Source organism: Phasianus colchicus, chromosome 5 (genome assembly GCF_987193195.1).
Source record: "Phasianus colchicus chromosome 5, bPhaCol1.hap1.1, whole genome shotgun sequence".
NCBI classification, from domain to species: domain Eukaryota; kingdom Metazoa; phylum Chordata; class Aves; order Galliformes; family Phasianidae; genus Phasianus; species Phasianus colchicus.
The window spans coordinates 25,231,427-25,256,425 of NC_143440.1; the positions used below are offsets into that span (position 1 = coordinate 25,231,427).

At 41.0% G+C, this 24,999-nt stretch overlaps 1 protein-coding gene across 3 annotated transcripts in view; it reads right to left on the minus strand.

Annotated features, from left to right (window-relative positions):
• Positions 1 to 24,999, minus strand: part of LOC116229186 (transmembrane protein 263-like) — a 219,389-nt gene that overhangs the window by 177,838 nt on the left and 16,552 nt on the right. Inside the window, exon 1 of one of the 3 annotated variants that reach the window (XM_031593502.2) lies at positions 12,440 to 12,607. The exons of the other annotated variants lie outside the window; for them this stretch is intronic. Coding sequence (XP_031449362.1) covers positions 12,440 to 12,445 — 6 coding nt within the window. The 5' untranslated portion in view covers positions 12,446 to 12,607. Of the gene's footprint in view, positions 1 to 12,439; positions 12,608 to 24,999 lie in introns of those variants that run through there. 3 annotated transcript variants of the gene reach the window in all.

Below are 24,999 nucleotides of genomic sequence, written 5' to 3' on the forward strand. Positions count from 1 at the left end.
GATTAATTACTACAGAAGAGTCAGCAGTCTCGCTTTGCTACCATTAGACAAACCCTCTCAATCATTTATCTTGATAACAGTCAATGACAGCAAAGCCCCTTTGGTTTACATCTGCTGCCATTTCCATCAGTACAAGGATGCAAAATGCTGTTAGAAACACTATGTTTTGTTTTCCTCCTTAAGCACAACCTAACTAGCACTCACCAAACACATGGCTCTCCAATATAGTGGTTAACATTGGCAATGCTAATCCTGACATTTTATTTTAGTTTGATGGTCAGCTTTAGCCCTGAGCACTGAATTCCATCCTTTACTTGATGCAGCAGGGAATGTGACCACTGAGGATAAGGAGAAGGCTGAGGTCCTCAACTCCTTCTTTACATCTGCCTTTAATAGGCAGATCAGTTATCCTCAGGGACTTTACACCCTGATCTGGAAGTCTGGGATGCTACGCAGAATATACCCCTGGCTGCTCCTCCATCTGGACTGTCACAAGTCCATGGGACTGGACAGACTTCATCCTAGGGTGTCGAGGGAGCTGCCAGAGGTGATTGCTGAGCTGCTCTTGGCCATCTACCAGCACTCCTGGTTATCTGGAGAGGTCCCAGAGAATTGGAGGCTTGCTGATGTGACTCCCATCTACAAGACAGGCCATTAGGAGGACTGAGAGAACTACAGGGCGTCAGCTTGACCTCGGTACCAGGGGAAGTAATGGAGCAAATCATCTCAGGTAAGATCACATGACATGTGCGTGGCATCCAGCACAGGTTCATGAAAGGCAGGTCGTGCTTGACCAACCTCACCTCCTTCTATGACTGCGTGACCAGACTGGTAGACGAGGGAAAGGCTGTTGATGTAGTCCACCTAGGTTTCAGCAAAACCTTTGACATGGTCTCTCATAGTATTCTTCTAGGGAAACTGGCTGCCTGTGGCCTGGACAGGTATACTTTTCTTTGGATAAGGAACTGGCTAGAGAGCTGTGCCCAACGGGTAGTGGTTGGTGGAGTTAAGTCCAGCTGGAGGCCTGTTACAAGCAGTGTCCCCCAGGGGTCAGTACTGGGGCCCATCTTGTTTAATATCTTTACTGATGACCGAGGTGAAGGAATCGAGTGCACCCTCAGTAAGTTTGCAGATGACACCAAGCTGGGAGGTAGTGTCGATCTGCCTGAGGGTAGGAATGCACTTCAGAGGGATCTGGATAAGCTGGATCACTGGGCTGAGGTTCAACAAGGCCAAGTGCCGAATCCTGCACTTTGGCCACAATAGTCCATGCAGCTTGGGGCTGAGCGGCTGGATGACTCTGAAGAGGAAAGGGATCTAGGGGTGTTGGTTGATGCTTGGCTGAAAATGAGCTGACAGTGTGCCCAGGTAGCCAAGAGGGCCAACAGCATCCTGGCCTGCAATAGAAATAGCATAGCCAGCAGGGAGGTGATCATCCCCCTGTACTCAGCTCTGGTGAGGCCGCACCTCGAGTACTGTGTTCAGTTCTGGGCCCCTCACTACAAGAAAGACATTGAGGCCCTGGAACATGTCCAGAGAAGGGCAACAAAAATGGTGAGGGGTCTGGAGCACAAGTCTTATGAAGAGCAGCTGAGGGAGCTGGGATTGTTTAGTCTGGAGAAGAGGAGGCTCAGAGAAGACCTCATTGCACTCTACAACTTCCTGAAGGAAAGTGTGATGTGGAGGGGTTTGGCCTCTTCTCCCAGGCAATGAACAGGACCTGAGGAAATGGCCACAAGTTGTACCAGAGGAAATTTAGATTAGATAAGGAAAAACTTTTTCTCTCAGAGAGTGGTCAGGCACTGGAATGGCTGCCCAGGGAGGTGGTGGAGTTGCCGTCCCTGGCAGTGTTCCAGAGGCGTCTGGATGAGGAGCTATGAAATATGGATTAGAGGCTTGTGGTAGCAGTGGTGATGGGAAGACGGTTGGACTAGCTGATCTTGCAGGTTGTTTCCAACTTTGCAATTCTGTGATTCAGCTGAGAGAAAACAGAGCCCAGTACAGATGCCTACTTTAATCACTGAGAGCACTAAGTGTGCAGAGAGCCAGTACCAAACTTCACTAAGTAATTAAAATGTGAAACAGTTAACAGTAAATGAGATGTTAAGTTCTAGTATCCATATCTAGAAGCAATATTTAGGGCTCAAAAATTGACAGATGGCATTCTCGAGATAAAAACTCTTTACAACAGCTTCATATATTAGATTAATATGTCCATTGCCTCTTTAGTTACATCTACTGAGTTCAGCTCACCAGGTCTGCTGCAAGCTTGGTAATATAATCATCAATATTTAGTACAAGATGTCCATAGTTCTGGCAGCATGGTAATCAAACAAGAATCCTAGGAAACTCTCTTATAACAAGATTTGTAACTAACTTACAGATAAAATTCTTGGTCTCCACTTTGTATTTTAAATGATTATTTCCAGAATGAGGCATCAGTGAGGTTTGTTTTTTTCATTCTTAAGGATCCTTGACGGATGAATAATGGAGTGGGATACATACAACTGTATAAGTTAATGGCTTACAGATGAGCAGCCATGCAGTGTACAGCAATTCTATAATAATCATCTCAAGCTCCAGCTATGGCAGAAGTAATGTACGCAGACATTGCTTTTACACTGATGCTCCCTCCAACTGGATAATGCCTTTAATAATGTGCTTTACCTTTTGGCTAGCCTGAAGAGGTCAAGCAGTTGGACTTGATCTCCATAGGCCCCTTCCAAATGAACTATTCTATTCCAGAAGCATTTAAGAAGCAGGAAGATGCATCAACAGTTCAAAAACATCAGTAGGTTGTTAACTGCACAATATTCTTTTCATTATATAGGCTTGTATAGTCTTTTAAATTGAGAAAGTGGTTCAATCCCTCACTAGAGGCACTGAAGAAGCACTGATTTAAACACGTACTATTACAGGAATAGGTTATGGCACAGAGCCTAGGAACATACAATTGAAAAGAACTGCATTTTGCTGTCTCACATTGTGTTTCACAGAAGGCTATGTATTTATGGATCGAGAGGACTGCCAGTATTGAATTAAATAAGTGCCGCGAAAAGGAGTGTAATCACTTATCAGCACCTCACACTTTTCCCTGGGAAACAACATTTGAGTATAATTCAGCATTTCAGTGTTATGCCAGGATTTTCAGTATATTTAAAGATGATCTATTTTACAAAAGCTGCAGTAACAGAAACGAAGGTTCCCACTCAGTGAGGGTCAGTATTTTGCACAAAGTATCGAGTTATGTCAATGACACTGAAATTGACAACTGTACCAATATATGATTTCAGCACAGTCAACCACACAAACAGCCTATACATCTAATTCTCAGTTTATAAAGAAATAAAAAGAAACAACAGAAGCATGCCCGATGCTAGGCAACCATGATTGGCCCATTTTGCATCTAAGTCAACAGTGACACAAGACTGTCATTGTAAATACCCAAACACATAAGTCATGGGAATTGCTAAGCTTTCTAGTAAGTCCATACAAGGAATCTGGAAGTAACCAAAAATCCCAGTCCCCTCTGCACACACATATTCAGGCCTTCTGGACTCTACTTCTCTAGTCTACACTAGTTATCATGTATAATCTTAAACTGAAGGCTGTTTACTCACTGTTCACTGAGCCATGATTAGGCTAGTGAATAACCAGAAAAAAAAAAAAAACAAAGCCAAAAGCAAGGCGGGGAAATAATATAAGTAAAAATTCACTGGATTTTTTTATTATTATTATTGAAATTTCATGTAGATTGGGGCAAATATTTCAAGTTCTCTGCAGTTTATGACTAGTAAGAAAACAGCTTCACTGCTGTTCCCAAACAAAGAGAGGCACACACCTTACAACTTTGGCCCTGCTTGTCATTCATACCCTATTCCTAGAAACACTATATTTTCCTAGATAAGTTGTACAAAAAAGCCAAAAAAAAAAAAACAAAGCAAAAGGTTGCCCAATGGGCAACATGCATGAATACTCTCATACTTCTCTCCATTATAGTGAAGTCTATTATGAATGACTTCCCCTTTGTAGAGCTGAAGCTGGAGGAATTTAAAGCCCAAAGCCATGGCTACACCAGCAGTGTTGCATTTCAGTTCTTAGACCAGCCTTTAAAAATTACTCAGGCCTCCTGGCCAAACTCCAGCTCCAGCTACTAATTTCTCTATGCAATTTCAAGTGAAAAAAAAGTATGTATTTCCTGACCTAGATTCTATTCTTGTTCCTGAACACTTCAAAGCAGTTTCTCCTTTCCAATGTTCATCTTCAAATTTGTCCCTGCACTGCCCTTAAGATTAGAGCTTCACTTCTTTCCCTGTTCAAACCTGTCTTCCTTCTAGAAAAGCCCCTCCAGAGAGGCCCATGAGGTCACACCTCCTGCTTCATCCTACACAAACCTACAGCTATCAGCCTATATCACATGTCCTCTGTCCTGCCCAGCACCGATGTTCAGATCTGGTACTCTGCATAGACATCATTCCAATAAAGCAACTGAACAGAAGAAAATTAGCAGAAGTAAAGGCTTCACTACTCCACTCTGAGCACTGATCCAACACCATTTTACTTGGTTTTATTTGTTTGTTTGTTTTTAAAGGTAGCACAAAATGCATCTCGGCTGATAACTATGAAGGACAGGTGTGTCTCTAAAGTGCCACAAAACTGGGTGGATCTGCGGAAGAAACAGGTGAACTCCCCCTAAGCACAGGAGAGTTTACAAAGAGCTTTGGGAATCTAACATGGTATTTTCAAAGTACCTCAGTGGAAGCATTGACCTTTTATTCGTTACATTTAAAGAATACTTATTTCATGCCCACAAGACTAAATATAATTGGTTTCCAGCACATCACATACTTTCCCCATTCCTAAAAGCACAAAAAGCCCCCAGCAGTTCTTCTCATCCCAGGTTTGTTTCCTCCAAATGGAAGGGAAATGGGATATGTTATGGTTAGGCCCAATGCATGCTTATGCCAAAAGACTTGTCAGACCCACTAACAACAGCTACGTTTCGTCCAGCTTTCCTGCAATGGCATCATTAAGACTGGTGTTAATTTGGGGTCTCCCCTCTATCCAACCACTGTAATGAAGCTCTAGTGAACTTACCTTCGATATTTCATATTTAATCAAATTAAGTTATCCCATCTATCACACTTGGAAGTGACTTGTGGCTTAGGATGGAATGTCCTGTCCGCTTCTATAGAAAGACAAAAAGCCCGAGTTTCTAAGGAAACAAGACTTCTTTCTTTGCCTTTAGAAAAGAATTTTCAACAAGTAGATATGGCGCAGGTAGTTCTACACAAAGCCTCTTTTCCAGGGAGCTAATTGTCTACCAGTACTTAATTTCAGCTAAGGCACAGAACTACCCAACACTACCAACTACCAGCCTAAACACCGGTGCTGGGAGCTGCTCTTCAACTGCAGAAACAAGCTGGCAGCACAGTTGCTGCACCTTCTGGAGGCAGGTGTTTGTTGCAGCTGCAGGTTTTATTTCAGCAATAAACTTTCAGTACATTGTAGAATTAAGACTTCCATTTAAATTTCTCTAAATGCCATAGGAATGCTCCAGTGAATCAGCCATCACTTAACTGCACGCCCACACCTCAGAGGTTTCCAAAGTTGGCTGCACTTCTCCTGCAGAGGAGAGGAAAAATTGATCTGCAACCATAAACAGTTTTTTCACTTTCCTGTAGGTTGAAGAGAGCCTCCTGATGGATGCTTTGCTTTTAATTCCGCAAAACAAAGTTAGCCCATAATGAGAGCTTCTGTGCTAGGTTTCAGCCCAAGGGGAATTTGAGTTGCAGTTATAAATCCCCTAGAACATTAAAGGAAAGTACAGAAATAGAAATGCTGAGGATGACAGTAGTGTAAAATGATAGCACTTTGTTCGTAGTACACTGTGAGAACGTACTGGAAAAGTTGCTTAGATTACTTGTTCTTCTCTGTACTTGGGCAAACACATTAGGAAGGCTGTGATTTCAACAACATCTAATTTTGCCTTAACAATGGGGCAGAACATGCCTGCAGAGGAAGTGGGCAATGAGACAGTTTTTGTGCAGCTAACCTCCAATCAAGCCCAAGTTCCATTGTTCGCAGCAGAAGAGTCAAATCCTATTTCTACAGTAATAAAACAACTCCACACTGTGAGTAATCCCAATTAGGATTTACTTGGCATAAATAAGTTCTCAACAAAGCAACATCACAGTCCATTCTCCATTCAGCAAGATAGTAAACAGTCTGCTTTATACTTCTTACCCTCTCACAACAAAAAGTCAATACAGTCAGCAATAGTTCTGACAGTTCCGCACTTCTAGCTAGCAATTTTATTGAGCTTTATTTTGATTGACAAATCTTTTCCATCTGAGTTTAGTTACTAAATTACCGTTAGCACAGAAAGCATTTTTGAAAAATAAGCAAACAAAACCAAAACACCTGACTTCTGATCACATACTGACCTGACCCACAGAGCACTCCTCACTTCAAGCTGGTTCAACAGTGTAATTACTAAGAGATAATATACTGCTACACCATGAGAGCTAAAAAATTACCCAGAAAAAGGCTCCATGATTTGCTATCAATTCCAGTTTGAACTGCTGTCTCCACAAGGAAGAGTATTCCTCATCCAGAATGCCTTTTTTTTTTTTCCTCTCTCTCTGAAAAACTGACTGCATAGAATTGCACTTGCTTGGAAAAAATAAGTTCCATGAAGGCATGACGGCAAAGTGTCTTTGCACAGTGTAATTCAAACATTAACAATCAGTAAAGTTGGGGACAGTCCAGCACATACAGAAAAGTCACTACAGCAACACCTGACAGGCTCTGAAACAGAGCACGGATATGGAATGATGCTGGACCAAAGCATGATCCCACAGCACTGCACACCAATTTAAAAGCAATTAAATAGTTACCAATATATTAAAATATCAATTAACCTCTAACAGCAACTGATCATTTTCTGATATAGGTAATATCATACAGGAAGAGGAAGAAATACTCCTACCATCAAAAGTAAACACTAATGAGATTTTATGACCCATAGTTTTTTCAAATAGCAAAAGCAGTACATTTTCCCCACCTTGTTTCTTGGCAGGTAGATTTAATGATCAGTGGCAATGTTACTGACTAAAGAAGCTGGACAGCATACACTGTAGAAGGAATATTTTCCATTTTCCTAATGAGACTTGCAAGTATCTCTATACTCAAGAAAGCTGAAGACTGCATGAGAAATTTGTCTGAAATAGAGATGAGAAGCCCGCTGTTTAATAGCTCAGGTCTGTACCAGAGTTCATTAGTACTGTCTTAACCACGCTACAGACAACACTTTTTTCCTTGCTGTTGTCCTCAGTAAGGGGAGGCTTTCGCATGCAGTATTTTGAAAAGCTCACAGAGAGCTGCACTAAGCAGAGTTCCTTAACTGTGGTTTCATATGGCCAACTTGAATTACATTACCTGCATGCATTTCCTTAATAGCGCACAACTACTGTTCTAGCTTTAATGAGCTGAAATAACCAGTTTTTCCAAGGGCTTTCACAGCTAGAATGCAATGGTTTCTGCGACAAACCTGAAGATACAAAGCACATAAGCATGTATCCAACCTGACAAACATGAGCACTCCCAATAGTCAGAGCTTTCCACGAAACAGACTGAAACAGATGCTGATTTCTCCAAAAATTAAAATTTCATTTTTTAGACAAAAAAAATTAACAAGGAGATCGTAATATGCTGCACTTACTGCACACACTATCCTGGTGCTTCTGTTGATGGCTAAGCAGTAAAGTCTATTTTCTTCCTCACAAAGGAGAATGCCAGCTCTTTAAGCTCAGAGTGTTGCATGTTGTTCTATGCATTTATTGTCATTGTGTTCTAAAGGCATAACATCTCAAATTATTTACTTAACATACAGAGCAAGCATTACATCCGCTAGCCCTCTCCACTTTTACACCTAACCAGCATGCATCAACTCAAAGCCAGAAGCACTGCCAGCAATAATGCCCCTTTTACTTCAGGCATCGTAGAAATCTCTCTCATTTGCTTCCAAATCAACTGCAAGAAGTGTAAATAAGATCACAATTTGCTGCAGACAGCATTACAGCTAGAGTTACTTCACCCAGCAACAAAACAGCTGTCAGATAGAGAAAACACGTGATCATAACAACTGCAGACACTGCACCTGTTGACTCATAAGGAAAAACTTACTCTGTTGACAGTTGCCTGCAGTTTCTGTGGATCTCCAAGGTGCACAGGTTTTTCCTTGATATTTACATAGAAAGGAGGCACAGGAATTGCACTAGAACTTCAGCAGCAGTGCACAAGTGGTAAGATCACAAAGTCTGCTAACACAGGCATAAGTCACTTTCACGACTTCAGTCACAAAATGAAGTGCTCAAAGAGCTCCACCTCTGCTAGCACATACCTTGCCCAGAACACCAAAGGCATGAACCCTCTTTCTGTCCCTCTGAAATTCAGCTAAAACACTGGGAAAGGAAAACCACTACAAAGTTCACAGGGTTGTGCGCTTATCAGAGGTGCCCCATCATAGGCAAATATTTAAGTCAGAGCTATTTATAGTATTTGTACAGTCTGTGGTCCCTTTTACTTTTTCTATCAGTTACATTCACTTCCCTCCCATTTCCTATAAAAAATTTAGGACTACATGCTGGAAAAAAAAAAAAAAGACAACATACTCCACAGCAAGCAATCTCTCGTCTGTTCTCCCTTTTATAAGCCGCTCCTTTCCAAAGTGCTTTTCATTTCAGCTGTCATGAGCCCTGCTAGGCAGGATCACAGACACAACGTTACGCATACGTCAAGTTTTGACAGGACAATCCATGACACTCTTCAGGAACCAAGCTGTTTGAAATTACAAGCAAGAGAAATATTTGCTTTGTTTTTTCTTAACTTTTGATTGGACTTCATCTTCAAAACACCTGCCTCATATTAGATCTCTAGTATTCTGCTGCCAGCATCGGGTATCAAAAGCAGTTAGAAAAGCAGAACAGCTACAGGCAGTAAGATCACGTTTGTTTTCTTAAATATAGCTATAAAAGTTTCTCAGAGTTGAAACATTTTCATACTACGCACTCTCATTCCAAAATATGTAACTCAGATGTGAACACAAGCACCACCACCTCTCCCTATACTTTACGCAATCATCGGAATTCAATAAAAAGGTGAGCAGCTACTTCAACAAAATCACCTCTTTGAGCCTACTTTCCCAAAGAAGAATCTCAGTACTCTCAGACTCTCTCAATGCTTTTCATTCCTGAGTGCATTTAAGTTAGAGCAACGACAGGAGCAGCATTGGTAGAAGTAGAAGCAGCAGCAGCTGCATCAGGCAGCCACCAGGGATGACTCTAATGTCCTAATTTATTGACCTGCTCAAAATGAGGTGTAAAGCGGTGACCAGCTGGGAAGCAAGCCCATTCTTCAATTCCAACAAGACCCGAAAACGTGATGGGTGAAGGCTAAGTCCTTTCCCCACTGTTATCTACTTCCCCAATAAGTGGAACAGCCCTCTTACCCTAAGAGGCTTGGTACCCAGGCTCCTAATGCAGCCTGGTCCATTTTCCTGCCATCATAATCTTCCGCCCTTGAAGAAAAGCTTTTGCTCTTGGCATATTTCAGCCAGAAAATATTTCATATTTCAGCCTTGAGAAAAGAAGACTGAAAGGGGATCTTACTAATGTTTATAAATATCTTAAGTGAGGGAGACAAAGGGATATGGCCAACCTCCTTTCAGTGGTCAGTGGGGACAGGACCAGGGGAAACAGCCATAAAATGGCACATAAAGAGTTCTGCAAAAATATGCAAAAGAACTTTACAGTAAGGGTAACAGAACACTGGTACAGGCTGCCCAGGGAGGTCATGGGATCTCTTTCTATGGACCTATTCAAGACCTATCTGGACACATACCTGTGCAGCCTGCTGTAGGGAGCCTGCTTTGGAAGGGGCTTGGGCTCAGTGATCTCTGGAGGTCCCTTCCAACACCTACAATTCTGTGATTCTGACATTCTGCGCACACTGCATATACTCCAGTGTATAGCACTGGTTCACCCTCAGGCTAACTGCATCTCATTCCTGTCTTATAGCCTAGGAAATGGAGGTTTCAACCAATTTTATATTTTGTGCTGCCTGGAAGGCTCCATAGATGCCATCTCTAACCACCACCAGTACCCGAAAGAGATGGGAACAGAAGCAAAGCACTGACATGATCCTGAATCCCCTCCAGCTTCAGCACTTCAAGCTTTGAATAACTAATTTGCCATGTTGCTTTCCCTGTACCTTTTTAATAGAATACTTATTTTATTTGATTGACTTAAAAATAAAGCACAAAATTTAGTTTCCCCAGCAACCATCAGACACTAGTTACAGATCATGGAAGGATTACTCCCCTGATGCTACCACTTCTCAGCTGCTTTCCACTCTTCCAAACAGCCAGATCATCCTTACAAAAGCCATCATCAGCTTGTTTTACTCTGACAGCCCTGCATTCTCAGCAACCTGCTGATCAGCAACAACAAAAAAGGCTCAAAACAAATGCTGATAAGAGGCACACAACTTCAGATTACTTCCCAAGGCATAGCAGCAATTAGGGAAGAAATAGGAAAGCTAACTTCTCAAAAAGCTTGATTCTAAAATGTTGTTTCCCTGCACTGATCAACAATTTAAAAAAACTTTACATTGATTTGTTTTGAAATCAGACTGAATTATTTGTGAGCAGGCCCATGAAAAAGGTTCAGATCCAATTCTCACACCACACAGAACTCTCCTCCTCTCCAATTTTTTTAGCTCATAAAATGGAGAAGAAAACTAGGCACAAACATTTTTGATGCATTACAGCTGTTTATTAAAAACATAATTATTTCCACCACACACAACCCATATCTTAAGACTTTAAATTATGCATCTTACATTGAGGAAACTCAGGCAAAAACTACAGCAGAGGGAAAGAAATACATACTGAAGTAAGTTACTTGAAAACTGTGGAGTTTCTTAGACTGAAATGCTCACAGTTGATAAAAGGGGGGAAAAAGGAAGTCAAAACACACATGAATTCCTTCCAACCACAACATGACTCCACTCGCACACTGCCCTATTTTCTGTTAGGCCATTCAAAACAACCATGAGCTTTCCCATCCTGGTCAAGGCAAAAGAGGAATTCAGCAGAAATAAGGGGCTTAGCAAGAATAATCAGCAGTTTACCCTGCATGCAATAAAACAGAAGCTGAAAGGCAGCTTTTCCCTATTTTGGCCTCAAGCTGGATGTAGTACTCAGCCAACACACCGAGATTTCTGTTATGCAGTGCAAGCCAACAGCTTACCCAAGGCCATAAGGCTGTTTACAAATACCTTCCTCATACATATTTTTGTTATCCCACTCTATAAGAACAAGCAATCAAACAGAAGAAAAATCAACACCCTCAGCTGTTAAGCAAAATAAAAGACTAACAGTGCATAACAGGAATAACTTCTTTAGAGTAAGGGTGACAGAGCACTGGAAAAGGCTGCCAAGAGAGGTTGTGGCATCTCCTTCTACAGAGCTATTCAAGACCCATCTGGGTGTCTACTTATACAAACTATTGAACCTGCTTCAGCAAAGGGGTTGGACTCAATCTCTCGAGATTCCTTCCTTGCAATTTTGTGACTCATATACATTTCTTTCCATATGGTTGGAAGCTGCCTCTCTTCTTCCACCCATGAGCTGCACAGACACTCAGAGCTGGAGCCCCTCATACGTGTGCAGATGATACTTAACTTGAGCGACCAGAATTTGCACGGCCCAGGACTCAAACTGTTCATAAACTGGGCAACTTTCATCTCACAGTAGGCTCTGAGGCTCGCAGGAAGGCCTGAGTCAGGATTCCCCATCACGACAGGTGCAGGCCATAGGTACATACAGTTTCTACCTCCACGAGCTTATGATGCAGAGGATGGATAAAATTAGGCTGCTAGACAAACCGAGGAGACAGGGAGCGACCAATGTGCCTCGTATTTCAGAGTGATGGATGGAGGGGAGCAGCTCATAAGGATATATACTTGCAAACAAAAGAGATCAATAGAAGGAAACACCTTGGCACAACCGTAAGTCATTCCTGCTATGTAATCCTCAGCCTGACTCCTCGAGCGAGCACAACAACTGCCAAGACAACCTTTCCAGCGAGAGCTATTGCGTTACAACTTTAATAACCCCATCCCAGCATCCACCTCCACCAGGACACCAAGTTCAAAACGAGACGATCGACCTCATCCCTACCAGGGGCTGCACGGCAAACCAACCAGGAGGGCTGCCTTCCCGCACGCCCTCGGAAGGGCCCGAGAGAGGAGAACCGCAGGCGAAGCCCTGAGCCGCAAGGAGATCGCAGAACGCCCGCGCTGCGGCGCCGGCCCGCCCGGGTCGCTGTCCGCCGAGCCCCGGCTCCTCGGGGGGCCGCCCCCCGCCTCTCCTTACCTTCATGCCGCGTCTCCCCGCGCACCGCCCGCAGGGGATGGAGGGCGGGCGGCCGTCGCAGCCGGCTGCGTCCCGGTCTCCCCCAGCGCTCCGGCTCCTCCCGCCCGATGTAAACACACACGGCGGCGGCTGAGGGTGGGCCGAGGGGGGGCAGCGCCATGGCAACCCCGGCCGGAAGAGGAAGCGCGGGGGTCAGGGGCCGCCATCTTAGCGGGGTCGGGCGGCCGGGCTGAGCTGCGAGCCCTTAGGCAAGCTGCCCGGCGCGGGGTGGGCTGGGCCGTTCGGCAGCGCTTCATCTAGCGCTGTAGAGTCGGAAGGGCAAACCTGGGCTGGGGCAGCCAGCCTCGCGCCTTGGCCGTGAGCTGCAGGGCGATAACAGCGCGAGGGTTGTGCTGACGGGTGCGCTGCTTTAAGACTATCGCCAGGCACAGGCGTGCATCTGGACGCAGGGGTCTGGTTCTGCCAGCGATCGTTTGATGCCATCACTGACAGCCAAACGGGGCACAAAGAGGAGGATGATTTGAATAACAATTTCTGGAACTGGGAAGTAGCATTAAGCAAATGGTGGTGAGAGTCATTTGCTCTGATTTCACATCATTGCAGAAGAAGACTGAGCAAACACGCAACATAACTTGACGAGTGATTGAAGCCAAAGGAGATCTCCCTTCTGTTATTTTTTTCCCTTTTACCGAGAAACATCTCAGTTCCTTCTCTAAATAACGTGCCCTTGACCATTTAAGTCTTCCAAACTGTTCAGCAGTACAGAGGAACCTGTTCACTTAGAAACCAAAACAGAAAAAAAGTGCTGGCTTAAAAGCCTTGGCGTGCCTGCTCTCAGCACACAGGAAAAGCAATTGGGTTTTTTTTTGGTTTTGATTTGTTTCACATTGTCCTCTTGTCTGCAGAAATCCTTCAGGCAATAGTAGTAAAGGGGTGCCCTAAGATTAGTTTTTATTTTTCAGTTAAATTGGAGACTCACGAGTGACACTGAACAAAGCAATTCCCCTGCCCCACCTGGGCTGACATCACCAGAGACCCCTTTGCTTTGCTTGTCCCTTCCTTAAATCCTTAACTGGATCACTTCTCAGAGAAATACCCTTTAACCCTTTCTCACAGCAGAATTTGTAGCCCCCCCCCCCCACACACACACTTTGCTCAAGCATGTGAACCTTCTCAAAAGAAGCAGCAACACAAGACAGTGAATTCAGGGAAGGCTTCAGACTGCACTGATTTCTGCAGACGTGCACTCAGGTACAGAGTGTGCACATACATAACCACACTTGTTAGTACTACACAATCTCTTGCACCTAACAATAATTACATAACTAAAATACCCTCCTCAACACACCATCCAATACAATTAATGTAAAAAAAACTGACATCAGTATTAATAGAAATAGATTGCATTATTTTAATAGCATGTTAATAGCAATCTATATTTATGTTCTCAGATCATGAGTACAAAGAAGTTTCTCATGCTTGCATTGAATTTAACAAACAAATTATAGCCTGTAAAATATCACATACATTTAAAAGGGTTAAAGGTGGAAACTATCTTTTCTTTCATCAAGGTAAAATGATGAATTCTAGAGTCAAAGTAAGGCATCCCTCTACATTTAGCATTTAAAATTTCAGATAAACATGGTTTCTCAAGAAGTCCTTAAAATTAAACATGCACAATGTTCTAAAGAAGTTAAAATAAGATTGTCTTGTTTGTGACGTCTCCAAAACATTTACAGAACATTTCAATTGAAAAATCAGAACATTCTAGAAGATACACAAATCTCAGGGGGAAAAAAAAAAAGAAAAAGGAAACAAATCAGTTACTTTATGCTAGGAACAAGAAGTCCTGAAACTATTTCAGAACTACCAAAAATATTTCCTAACAAAAAGTTACACGACCAATACCACACATACATTAGCAGATAGTGCAGCTCACTAGGTATGAATGTGTTCAGTGAAACCATTGGTGCAGAGAACACCACGTCCTTACTTACGTTTCAGGAGTGGTTGCTTTGAACGAGCTCTAATGCTTTAGCCTGAATACCCATTAATGGCTGTACCAACTGCGCACCTCAAATAGGCTTTTCCAGGTTTGTGTCATCCAGCTGGATTTAATCCATGTATGGGAACTGCTGAGTCACAGCCTGAACCTCTGATTGATCACCTGAGGCAAGCAATGAGTCAGCCCTGGGAGCACAGGTGAAGGCAATTCACCTGTGCTGCAGGAAGGGGTGGAGCCTGGCTCCACCTCTCCCAGACCCATTTAAGAGCTGACTACCAGTGGGGAAGGGTCTCTTTTGGAGATCCACTCTGCTGGAGTTTCCTGAGTAAGCCCAGGATACAGGTAAGTGTTCTATTTATTCTCTTTGTCTTGCTTTGCCTGACTCTCTTGTTTATTTCATTATTTTAATATCTTAATATTCTTTGATTATACAATCTATTTCACACAAGTCAAGCCTGTTCTGGTACATGAAGCAAAGCATGGTAAGTGGCACCCACTGATCATAAGTGTGACCTCAAAAAAAAAAATATAAGAAAAAGTTACTGTAGATGTACTTAGTTATTTTTTTTTATCATTTGTAAGCAGTAGAGTTTGTCTTGATAGTATAGAATTGATAGTATAGAAATTACCTTCCCAGCCTTCCTGAAAGACAGAGAAGGCAAGGAGATTTACCTGTCCAGAATTTTCAGTGAAGGCTGAGGACCTGAAACACTGAGTTAATAAAGCATGTTATAAACATGTATCATAAATGTTTTTAAGATGTCAAAACCAGTGGCAAAATATTTTTACTTCTAGATTTGGTCACAGTACACCCCAAAATGACTTTTAACAAGAAAATTAAAAGCAGTTTCATAAAGTTACCATTCTTTGCATAGGGGTGAGTGTGTGAGGTAGACAGTCATACTTGGGCATAATTTTTGCTGTGTAGATTAGAAGGAACACCTTTCAGGTATAGCACATGTCACATGTGCTAACTTTAGGAGATGAGATTTCAGCACTTTTTGTCTATGCTTGTGCCCAGATATGGCTCAGCAATAAACATCAGAACAATAACTGAGATTCCAGGTCATCAGCCTTACAATAATAGTGCTTTCCCTTAGATGTATCTTACTTAACATATGGAGAAAAATAATGATCATTGTAAAGCATTCAGGTAAACAAGTATTAAAAGAGTGGTTGGTTCATGTGCTAAAGAGTTCTAGTCAAAAGGAAATTATTTCCAGGCAATGTAGCTGCTGATTAGTACAACTCCTCCAGACCTCCTGTTCCAGATAAAAAAAAAATCCTTCCTCATGATGATAAAATAAACTGACCATTAGACTTAGTAACCATCCCAAGAACACCCAGCAAGCAAATCCACAACTTTGCAGAAATGTAAGCAGTAATCTTTGCTCATGCTTTACCTCATTGAAAGACTCATGTATTGAAATAGCTACCCTGAATTTGTATGTATCTATCTTTCTCATCACAGCAGCATTTAAGTCTCTTCCCTTAACCCTTATCACATCTCCAGAAAGTAGAGAGGTATCTGCTGCATCAGGTAGCAGGACTCCAGCAAAGTATGCAAAAAAATTCCCTCTGAGAACTTAAGTTCAGATCTGTAAGAAGGAGTGTTCAGAGATCCATAGGTCTCTACCTGCCCATTCCTGAGAGAAACCTCTAACAGTCAAGCTGAACAATGTGGAATGCCAAATGCCCCCATATTTTTGGGGTAATTCCTCTGTGAAGATCTCAGCATTTCCCATTGAATTTTAGCATTAGTTGCAATGTGAATGAGCAAAGAAAGCAAAAGAAGGGTTCTGTGTTGTATGAAATAAAGATAAGCCATGCTTTCCTCTGGAAGGGAGATAAGCCTTTTAAGAAAAGTGAGGTATTAAAAAAAAAGTGATAGAATCAAGTGTAAACAAATGGCCAGCACATTTTTGAATGCCTTTTAGGGGATGGTAACAATAGGAAGTGCTTAGAAATAATTTCATTCATAAAGCTTGTTCTAACTTTGTTTTCTTACAAATTATTACCTATTTTGTTAATAATTTGTAAGTCTTGCCTTTTTCAGTCTTTATACTCCTCATGTTTAAAGCAAACTTAGAAGTGGATGCTTAGAACAGTACTACTGCACAAATAACTGCAAAAAGCAACATCTGGAATCTAAAAATAAGTATTTTCCTCCCTGTGACTTTTAGCATCTCTGCTAGAGAGATGGTAATAAAATGCCTTAATTAGAAATAATTTTGTTCACTCCTGTACTCATGACTGAAGGCTGATGCTCTATCGTTACAAGGAAAATGGAGAATATACAGCCCTGAAGATATCCCTGATATAGCTGCACCTCTTAACTCTTACAAAGAACATAAAAAGTTGACAAGGGGAAGCCAGGTTTAACTTGCTGCTTTCATTATGTGAACTGAAAGAAAAAATAAGGAGTGGTGGCAGAGAGCTGTCAATTAAAACAGTAGCATATTTTCCAATTTACAGATGAGTTTTAAGAACACATTGCTTTTAACCTCCAAGGTATTTTCTTCACAGGTATTGGACAGCTGGAGAGATCTGTCATTTTCACTTTCGGGGCTTACTGTTGCTCTGAACTTTTTTGCTTGCAGTCACATCTCACATGTGCATGCATGCAGGGACAACTTAGTAACTCCATTGTGAAGAAAGTTTAGAAGGTATTGGCAGTACAGTGTAGTAGAAAACACCTGAGGTAAACATTCAGAACTTGTGGGTCCTGTTTCATGGTCTTTTATCTTGGGTTCAGGTCTGTGTAAGCATCCCTTCCCTATTGATGGGAGAGCAAAACAAAGCCATTGACAGATTTGTCACTTCACTGTTTCTTGTAAATTGTTGCTATTAATGACTGGAATAGTAGATTTTCTTTTCTTAAGAGTTAAATGTGGTGGAAAACTACTTGTTGTTGACCTTGGCTTCTGTAGTGTTTTTAATTCTCCTTTTTCCTCCCCCCTTCATTCTGTGTTGTTACATTACTAAGAGGCTTGGGCATGTTAAATATGAATGTATTGCTCTTACAGAAGAGCCCTAAGCAAGACTATAAAGGTGTTATTTATACAATACTGAAAAATGGCAGTAATAAAAAGAAAAACCTATTAGCCTTCTTTCCAAGCTGAAATTGTCTAGCTATCAAGTAGATATATGACAGAAACTCAGGACACACTGCTGCTTTGGATTACAAATGGTGCTTTTGCTTTAGTCTGTTATGTTTTTTCTCTTACTTGGAAAGTTCTTATGTAAAAATCAATTTTAGCTGTCTTTAGTAAAGATCCTTCTGGATAAAGAGATGGTGCTAATTACCTTCTAGAGCTGTACTTATCAGTCTGCCCATTGAACAGCATGCAAATATTTTTTTGCATGCTTCTGTGAAATCCTGAAGCCCACACAGCAGGCTGGCTTACTCTGACATTTTTGGTTTTTTGTTTCCTGATATGTTTGTGGTGTTGTTTTTAATAAGTATTAAATGAGGGTAGGTGTTTAATGTCACAAACTGTTACATGACAGTAAATAAATAGTTCAGTGTCTCTTTGGTATATGACCATCCTCTGGTTGTCTTCAGAACACCAAGGGAGATTTTCCAGTTACACTACAGCAGGTAGAATTTCACAGTGCTTATATCATATGGCCAAGGCATTTCTGGCAGATGATGGCACTTTCTAGAGAGATTTTTACAAAATGAGTTTTATGAGAAAGGGCGTGCTATTGGCAACTAAGGATTCTCAGAGCCCATTTCCCTCCTCCCATACACCATATCTCACATCCATGAAAACAGAATATATATTTGGTAGAAAATGCTACAACCGGAAGGATAAAAAAAAATAAGGCAAAAATAGTCATTATAGAAACACAGCTATAGTGCTAGCATCTCACATTCATTATCTAATGTTGTAGAAGCATTCAAGGAATAAGATCCTTTCACTGCAGAAGTCATGTAAAATCTCTTCTAGTTCTGATGGGCTGGACTTTGCTTCAGTTTAAGGTAATATATATAATCTCAGATATCCTGTGTGGTAATTTTCAAAGTGGTCAAGTATTGTTTTGTCTGAAGTTCACATTTTCACTTCTTTAATTGGAGTTAGCCTTATGTGAGAGTGAAAAAACTATTTTAATTCAATTTTAAAATTTAATAAAAGTAATCAGTTCAATCATATAGTGATGCAAAACTAAATGTATGGTAGGAAAAACTGAAGATTTGAAAGCACTTCATGCCAAATTGTGAAAGCATGCACTCTTGAATGGTTTCAAAATTAAAAACTCAGATGAGATTGAAAAAATCTACAGACTCAATGTCTTTAAAGAAACTGGAAGCTGCATTTCATGAAAAGCCATGTATTTGGCACTGAAAGCAATTTTTGATAATTTGAATGAGAAAAAAGAAATGAAAATAAGTGGGCTTGAACTTTTGAGTTTACTTAAACAAAGCTGTTACATTCCACATGCCCTTAGTTATAGAGCATGAAAGCAATATTTTTTTTGTATGCTTCAGAGTCTTGTAATAAAAAACTCTTCCTGCCAAAATGCTAGGATACATAACTGGATTCACATATGGGCTTCCCAGATTTCAGAAGTGTTCAGATACATTTCTACTCTGAACCTGTGCCAAATACTCTGAATGGTACAAGCAGCAAAGCTCAGCTGCTAGATTTTGCTGACATTTGGAATCACTGGTAATTTGTTCTCAGGATGCCAGAACAAGGCTACAGATAATATTTAATCCATATCATAAACAATAGAATACATGTGGCTATCTCTGATCTTCAGAGTATTTTTGAACTTCTAATTTCAAAGAATTCTTTTCTTTCAGCACACACTAGCAATGCAATTGTTTTACAGGGACATGACATACCCATGCATAATGCTTGCAAAGCTATAGTTCATCTTTAATCTGTGCTTCTGGCCAAAATCCTGTAATGAACTTAACACATGTTGCAATTTCCTTTCATTACACTAAACTTTCTTATCATTAATAATGGGGAGAAGTCAGCTAGAGCCTCCAAGCTCAAAAAACAGAACAATATCGGAGGAGCTGAACTGAGATAGTGAGACTTATTTCAGCATAAGCTGTTTCTTATAGTATTAAGCCTTAATTAAATATTGGCTTGGTTAATGTTTGCTGAGATTCCAAGCTACTTTTGGAGTACGTGGTATTTTCCCTTCCTACATTCTCACCATGAAATGCTTTCTTCTTTCTCTCATCTTTCCACTCCTGCACTCATTGCTTTAAGTTAATTTGTCCCTCACTTGCAGGGGAGAACAGGTAAGCAGTTTGTTCCTTGAGACAGAGGAGAATAAAAGGTAAAAGTAATTTATTTCCCAGTTGTTAGAGCAGAGTCTCTTCAGCCCAGCCATTGGTAGGTTTAAAGGTAAGTAAGATATGAAATATCCAGTCTTCTCAATCTCTCATACCATCCTGCACTTCTTATCAGGAGCTTCTGAGATCTCCAAAAGACCACCCTCTCCCAGCTTAATTCCCACACTCCACCCAGCATAGCTTGAACAGGAGTTTCTGCCCAACCTACATACCTTCCCAACACACACACACCTTTTCAGCACTTAGGAAGGGCAACACACTGACATTGATCAGGCTCTCCCCAGAATCCTTTCATGGCTTAGAGTTCCACCCCTTTAATGCTGAGTCTCATGACTGCTCTGATTCTCATTTCTGTTAACAGATGCCTGTGAACAACTAAACAGTCCTAGATATTTGTAAGTAATTAAGATAATTGTAAGTAATTAACTAGTATCTCTACTTAAATTTGCTGTTAAGTAGTGGGAACCAGAGGGAAATAACACTACATGGCACTACAGCAGATGGACTTGGGAAGTAGCTCTACATGTTAATGGTAGAGATTTGCTGTCTCTGTAACCAGCTCTCTGGCTTCCTGTGCGTTAAGGATCTGCACCCAGAGATTCCAATGACTTTGTCTTTATTTTCAGCCCAGTTCTGAAAGGATGAATTAGGGAGCCCTACCTGCAGAGGTATCTTCTGCTACAGCCAAATGTGCATCCTGATTAAGTGCAGCCACATGGCTTCAGGCAAATTGTGTTGCAGAAGTAACTGATGTCCTAACATACCTGCTGTCAAAAGAAGAGACAGTATCCTGGGATATTTTTAGAGTTAGCAGTGCTCTCAGTGGATTCTTCTCTCAAGATATTACTTTAGACTTGCTGGGGCTATCCCACAGTAAAACATTTTGACCTGTATGCTTTTTGAATGGCACAACAGGAAAGAGCTACGAAAGTATTTATCCTAATGAGAGGTATGTGCCAGCATACCAACTCAATTACTCTTTGATCAATACCTTATTAATGTAGTTCTAGAGATGAGATGTTTGATAGCTGTGGTTTGATTTGCTGATGGGAACCAAGGGACCTCTTTGAAGCTCTAAGATCTACCTAAGGCTGTGAACTGCTATTTCAAATCTGTCTGCCCACAGCTTTAGATGCATCCCAGTGTCCTGACAGTGCCCTCTTACCACTTCTCCCATGGCCTTCTTTCTAGCCTGACAGTCAATCTACACAATATCTACTGCTTTGGATCAGACCGATATTAATGTTCCAACATACTCTGGAATAGCAACTGACAATGTTGTTGAACTGCCTCCTGAAGCTGGCAGAGACTAACTGCCTGGCAATCTACAGCAAGAAGAGGAATGTCAATGTCACTGTGTTGATACAATAACTGACAGAGATACTTTGCTTTTCACACAAGCACACTTCGTGTAGCTTTAAATACTATCTACACTCAACAATTTCTGCTCAAAACAAGTTTTTACTGAGAGCAGCTGATGGTACCCATTAATATAGATGGAAAAGTCCAATCATTAAGCAATTTTATTTTTTTCCTAAAAGACATCTTCCACAGAGATCCACAGAGACAGACCTGTGTTAAAGCTGTCTATTACTTTAGGGTAGCAGAAATTTCTGTGTCTGGTATGATGGAGATGGGAAAGAATAGGAAAGCAGTTAACCAGTTTACTAGGAGAATGTTCTTATGCTCTGACAGACCTTCTCTACAGCACCTCTTCTAATGCAGAATGCAGTGCCTGCATATTCTGTAATATTTACAGCATTAAGGAAGAAATAAGTGAAGTTGCAGACAACATGGGTGATAACACTTCCCAGGGGATGAGATGCTATGTAACCCTTGCTATGACAGCAATCTCATTTCATCCCTGACTCACAACAAAGGATTGGGTGTATATTATGGTACATCAGGGTAACATTCATATCTTCTGTACAAGTACTACGCAAGACCACCAACTTTCAAAAGCAAACAAACTTTCAAGATACCTGTAGGAAAGCATTTTTCAATTGAGAAAGATAGAAGAAACTCTTGATTACTGAATATATTGCCTTTTCCCCTGTAAGTTACAGCTAGCTAATGTTAACAGCTTGGTGTTTGAAATGCTTTCTGACTGTAAGCCTCACATTTTGAATGGAATTCTAAATTAACACCTCACATGTATTTTTCATAGAAGGCCTCCTAACACATCTTCATCATGCACAACATCACGTCTCAAGACATTGAAGACATCAGAAAACAACAGAGGGAGTTCATACAACCACATGGTCCTGGAAGTCTCTTCTGTGCTTTTGTAAAGAAAATCACCATTTTATGATGCCTCTGTCTGTCCCATTCTTCTAATATGATGCTAGCACACAGGCCAGCAGTAATCAGACTCAGTAGTCTTGAAGGTTCCTTGTAGGTTTTAAAATAATACGCACTTAGAATATCATACATTCACTCTGCTTCTTTCGAGCTAATAGACATCACTGTACATACTATATTTTGACACTGAAAGTCCTCAACACTAAAGCAATAATTATTTATGATGTTAAGACAATCAACTCCTTTCTCACAGGAAAAGCGTTACAGAATGTCCAATTCCCACTATAAACTATATGCTGTCCAGAAGCACAGTAGCTGCTACCTACAGCACCCAGGATTTGATGCAAAACGCTTCTTCAGTAATGCACAGAAATGAGCCACAAAAGCACTAACAACATTCTGTGTGTTAAGCATCAGTCACCTCCTCCCAGATTAAGTTTTCAAACTGAGTGCTCAGGCTTTCTGGGAGCCACAGGTAATAAACACTTCTGAGAACTGGATTATATCTGTTTCAAATCCTAAATCTGGATGAAGGTTGTTCTTTTTAGCAGTCAGCTTTGACCACCTGACTTTAATTATATGCTTGGTTCCTTGTCTAGAGTGTTAATAGTACCCAACTGCCTCATAAGCCCATGTAAGAGAACACATGAAGACCACATGCTCTGTTCCCTTACCAAATACTACTTGCAATGAAAGCAAAGCAACCTCCATAGTGAGGGGAATAGAGAACCCTTGGCTTCCACAGTTTATATTCCATTAGTGAGCAACCCTGGAGCTTTTATACAAGTCAGCATCTGAGTTTCTGCACTCACAAAAAGTAGGTAGACATCCCATCTTTCAGAAGAGTGTTTCAATATATTTTCAGAATACTTTGCATAGGACACACTAAGAAAACAGTGAACATTATTACCTGTTTGAACACCTTGTGTCATTTCTAGCCTATTATTGTATACTTCCAAGCTGCATAGCTTCCCTACAAACACCATCTTCCATTTTTGAAGCTTCATCCAGATTGATTTATGAAAGAAATACTCAACTGTTTGATGCTTACTTATTAAGAAATTTCACCTGAAAACAGTTTCTCATGTATAACACAATGGAAAATGCAGCAATGACAAGAGAGTAGCATGTTTCTTTCTCCAAAAGCCTCTCCAGAGATGCAGTTGTTTTATGCTTCTCATTGCACAGAAAAAGGTGAAAAATGCACGGTAGTAACATGAGACGTTAAAAAGAAAAACTCACAAAAAGCCAAGAAGTTAGATAAAACAAGCAGCTAAAAGGAGAAAAGCTTAGAAATGGCATGAAAATGATGTACCAGAGGTAGAAATAAAATGTGTGTATGCTATATGCTGTAAAAGGCAATAAGGACACTTACACATGGAAAACAGTAGAAATAAAAAGAGTAGAAGTCATATCTGAATGCTGAAATATATTCTGACAAATGAAAACATACAAAACACATAAAATTGTAATAACTGCAATTTATATATATTTTTAATGGCAGTATGTCAATAGGTAATCAAAATATAAAACAGGCCCTCAGGGAAGAGAAGGTTACTGCACAAAAGCTGTGCAATCCTGTGGTTGACACTGACTACAGAGCGGGACAGGAAAGTTACTGACCAGCTGGTTCCTTACAGAGGTTAAATGTGAAGGAATCTCAGATTCAAGAAGAATGCCTCATAAAAAAAATATCTGTACTTGGAAGAAAGGGTTTTAGCACAAATCAGTGCAATGAAGAGTAATGACTTGCCAGGAGCAGATGATGCTCATGCAGGAGTTCCAAGGCAGCTCACGTATGAAGCCTCTCAGCTGCCAAATGAGGGTAACTGCTGCTTAAATCACTGCTGTGCCTGAGCTGTGGGAAAGTGCAATCGAACATTGAAAGGATCCAGGATGAGTGATTGCGCTTCTTTTGTACCCATGGTTAGAAGAATATATAGTAAAAATAGAAGCAGTAGACTCAGGGATAAATGCCATATGTCAAGGCTGAGTCAACGTGGCTTTCACAGCCATTCTAAAATACAATTGTCTGAGAGGCCACTGAAGAACTGGATGATGATCCAGCGGGTGACCCAAGGAGGTGGTTATCCAGTCTGCAGCTGTGTTCTCTGGACAGACCACACTAGGGCTGCACAAAATATGGAAGACTGTTGCAACACATAACTATCAGAGCCGGATGGCTCCAATGGACTTTAATTGCCTTCAAGCAGTCTCACCTGGGGCCTCCACCATTGGCCCTGAGCCTGTGGGTCAGCCCTTCTGCTTTTCTCTCCTGGTCACGTTGTTTTGGTTTGCATTCAAGATCTGTGAGGGAACCATATAAATAAGTTGAAATGTGGAGCTCGTGATGTTAAGGTGGAATTCAGCTGCAGTCAGAGAAGAGCTTGAAATTTATCATATAAACTGTACAATTGCTTTCAGAAGGGTTTATTTTAAAAAGTGAAGGATTTTAAAATAATTAAAAAATAGAGAAAGTGGTGTAAGTAAATGGTTTGCTTTCCTAATGAACTGCCAGAGCATCTCAGAAACCTGATGATTGAATCGGTGTGTGAATCTGGAGAGGGCGAATAGTAAAGTCAAAAACTGCAGATCCTAGAGCAAAGTCTTAAGGTAGTCAGGGCCAAAACTGATGATTGCTTGTCAATACACATTGTGAGACAGGTAAGGCACTCATGCTTCCAAGTGTTTTCTGTGGGAAGAAGCTACTGCTTTATGCTGTCTAAGCAGGAAAAAAAGGAGTGAGCAGATAGAGCTGCGATGAGAAGTTCCTCCTGGTCTTTTCCTGAAAGATGTCCCACTTACTTAAATAGCAAACCACTAGAGAGCAGCATTACATCAGTACTTCTGTTATGTATCAGAACAACTTCTGAATAAAATAAAGTGTCAGGATGGTGTTTGTGGTTTTAGATCAGATTGGTTTTCTGATTGCATTTT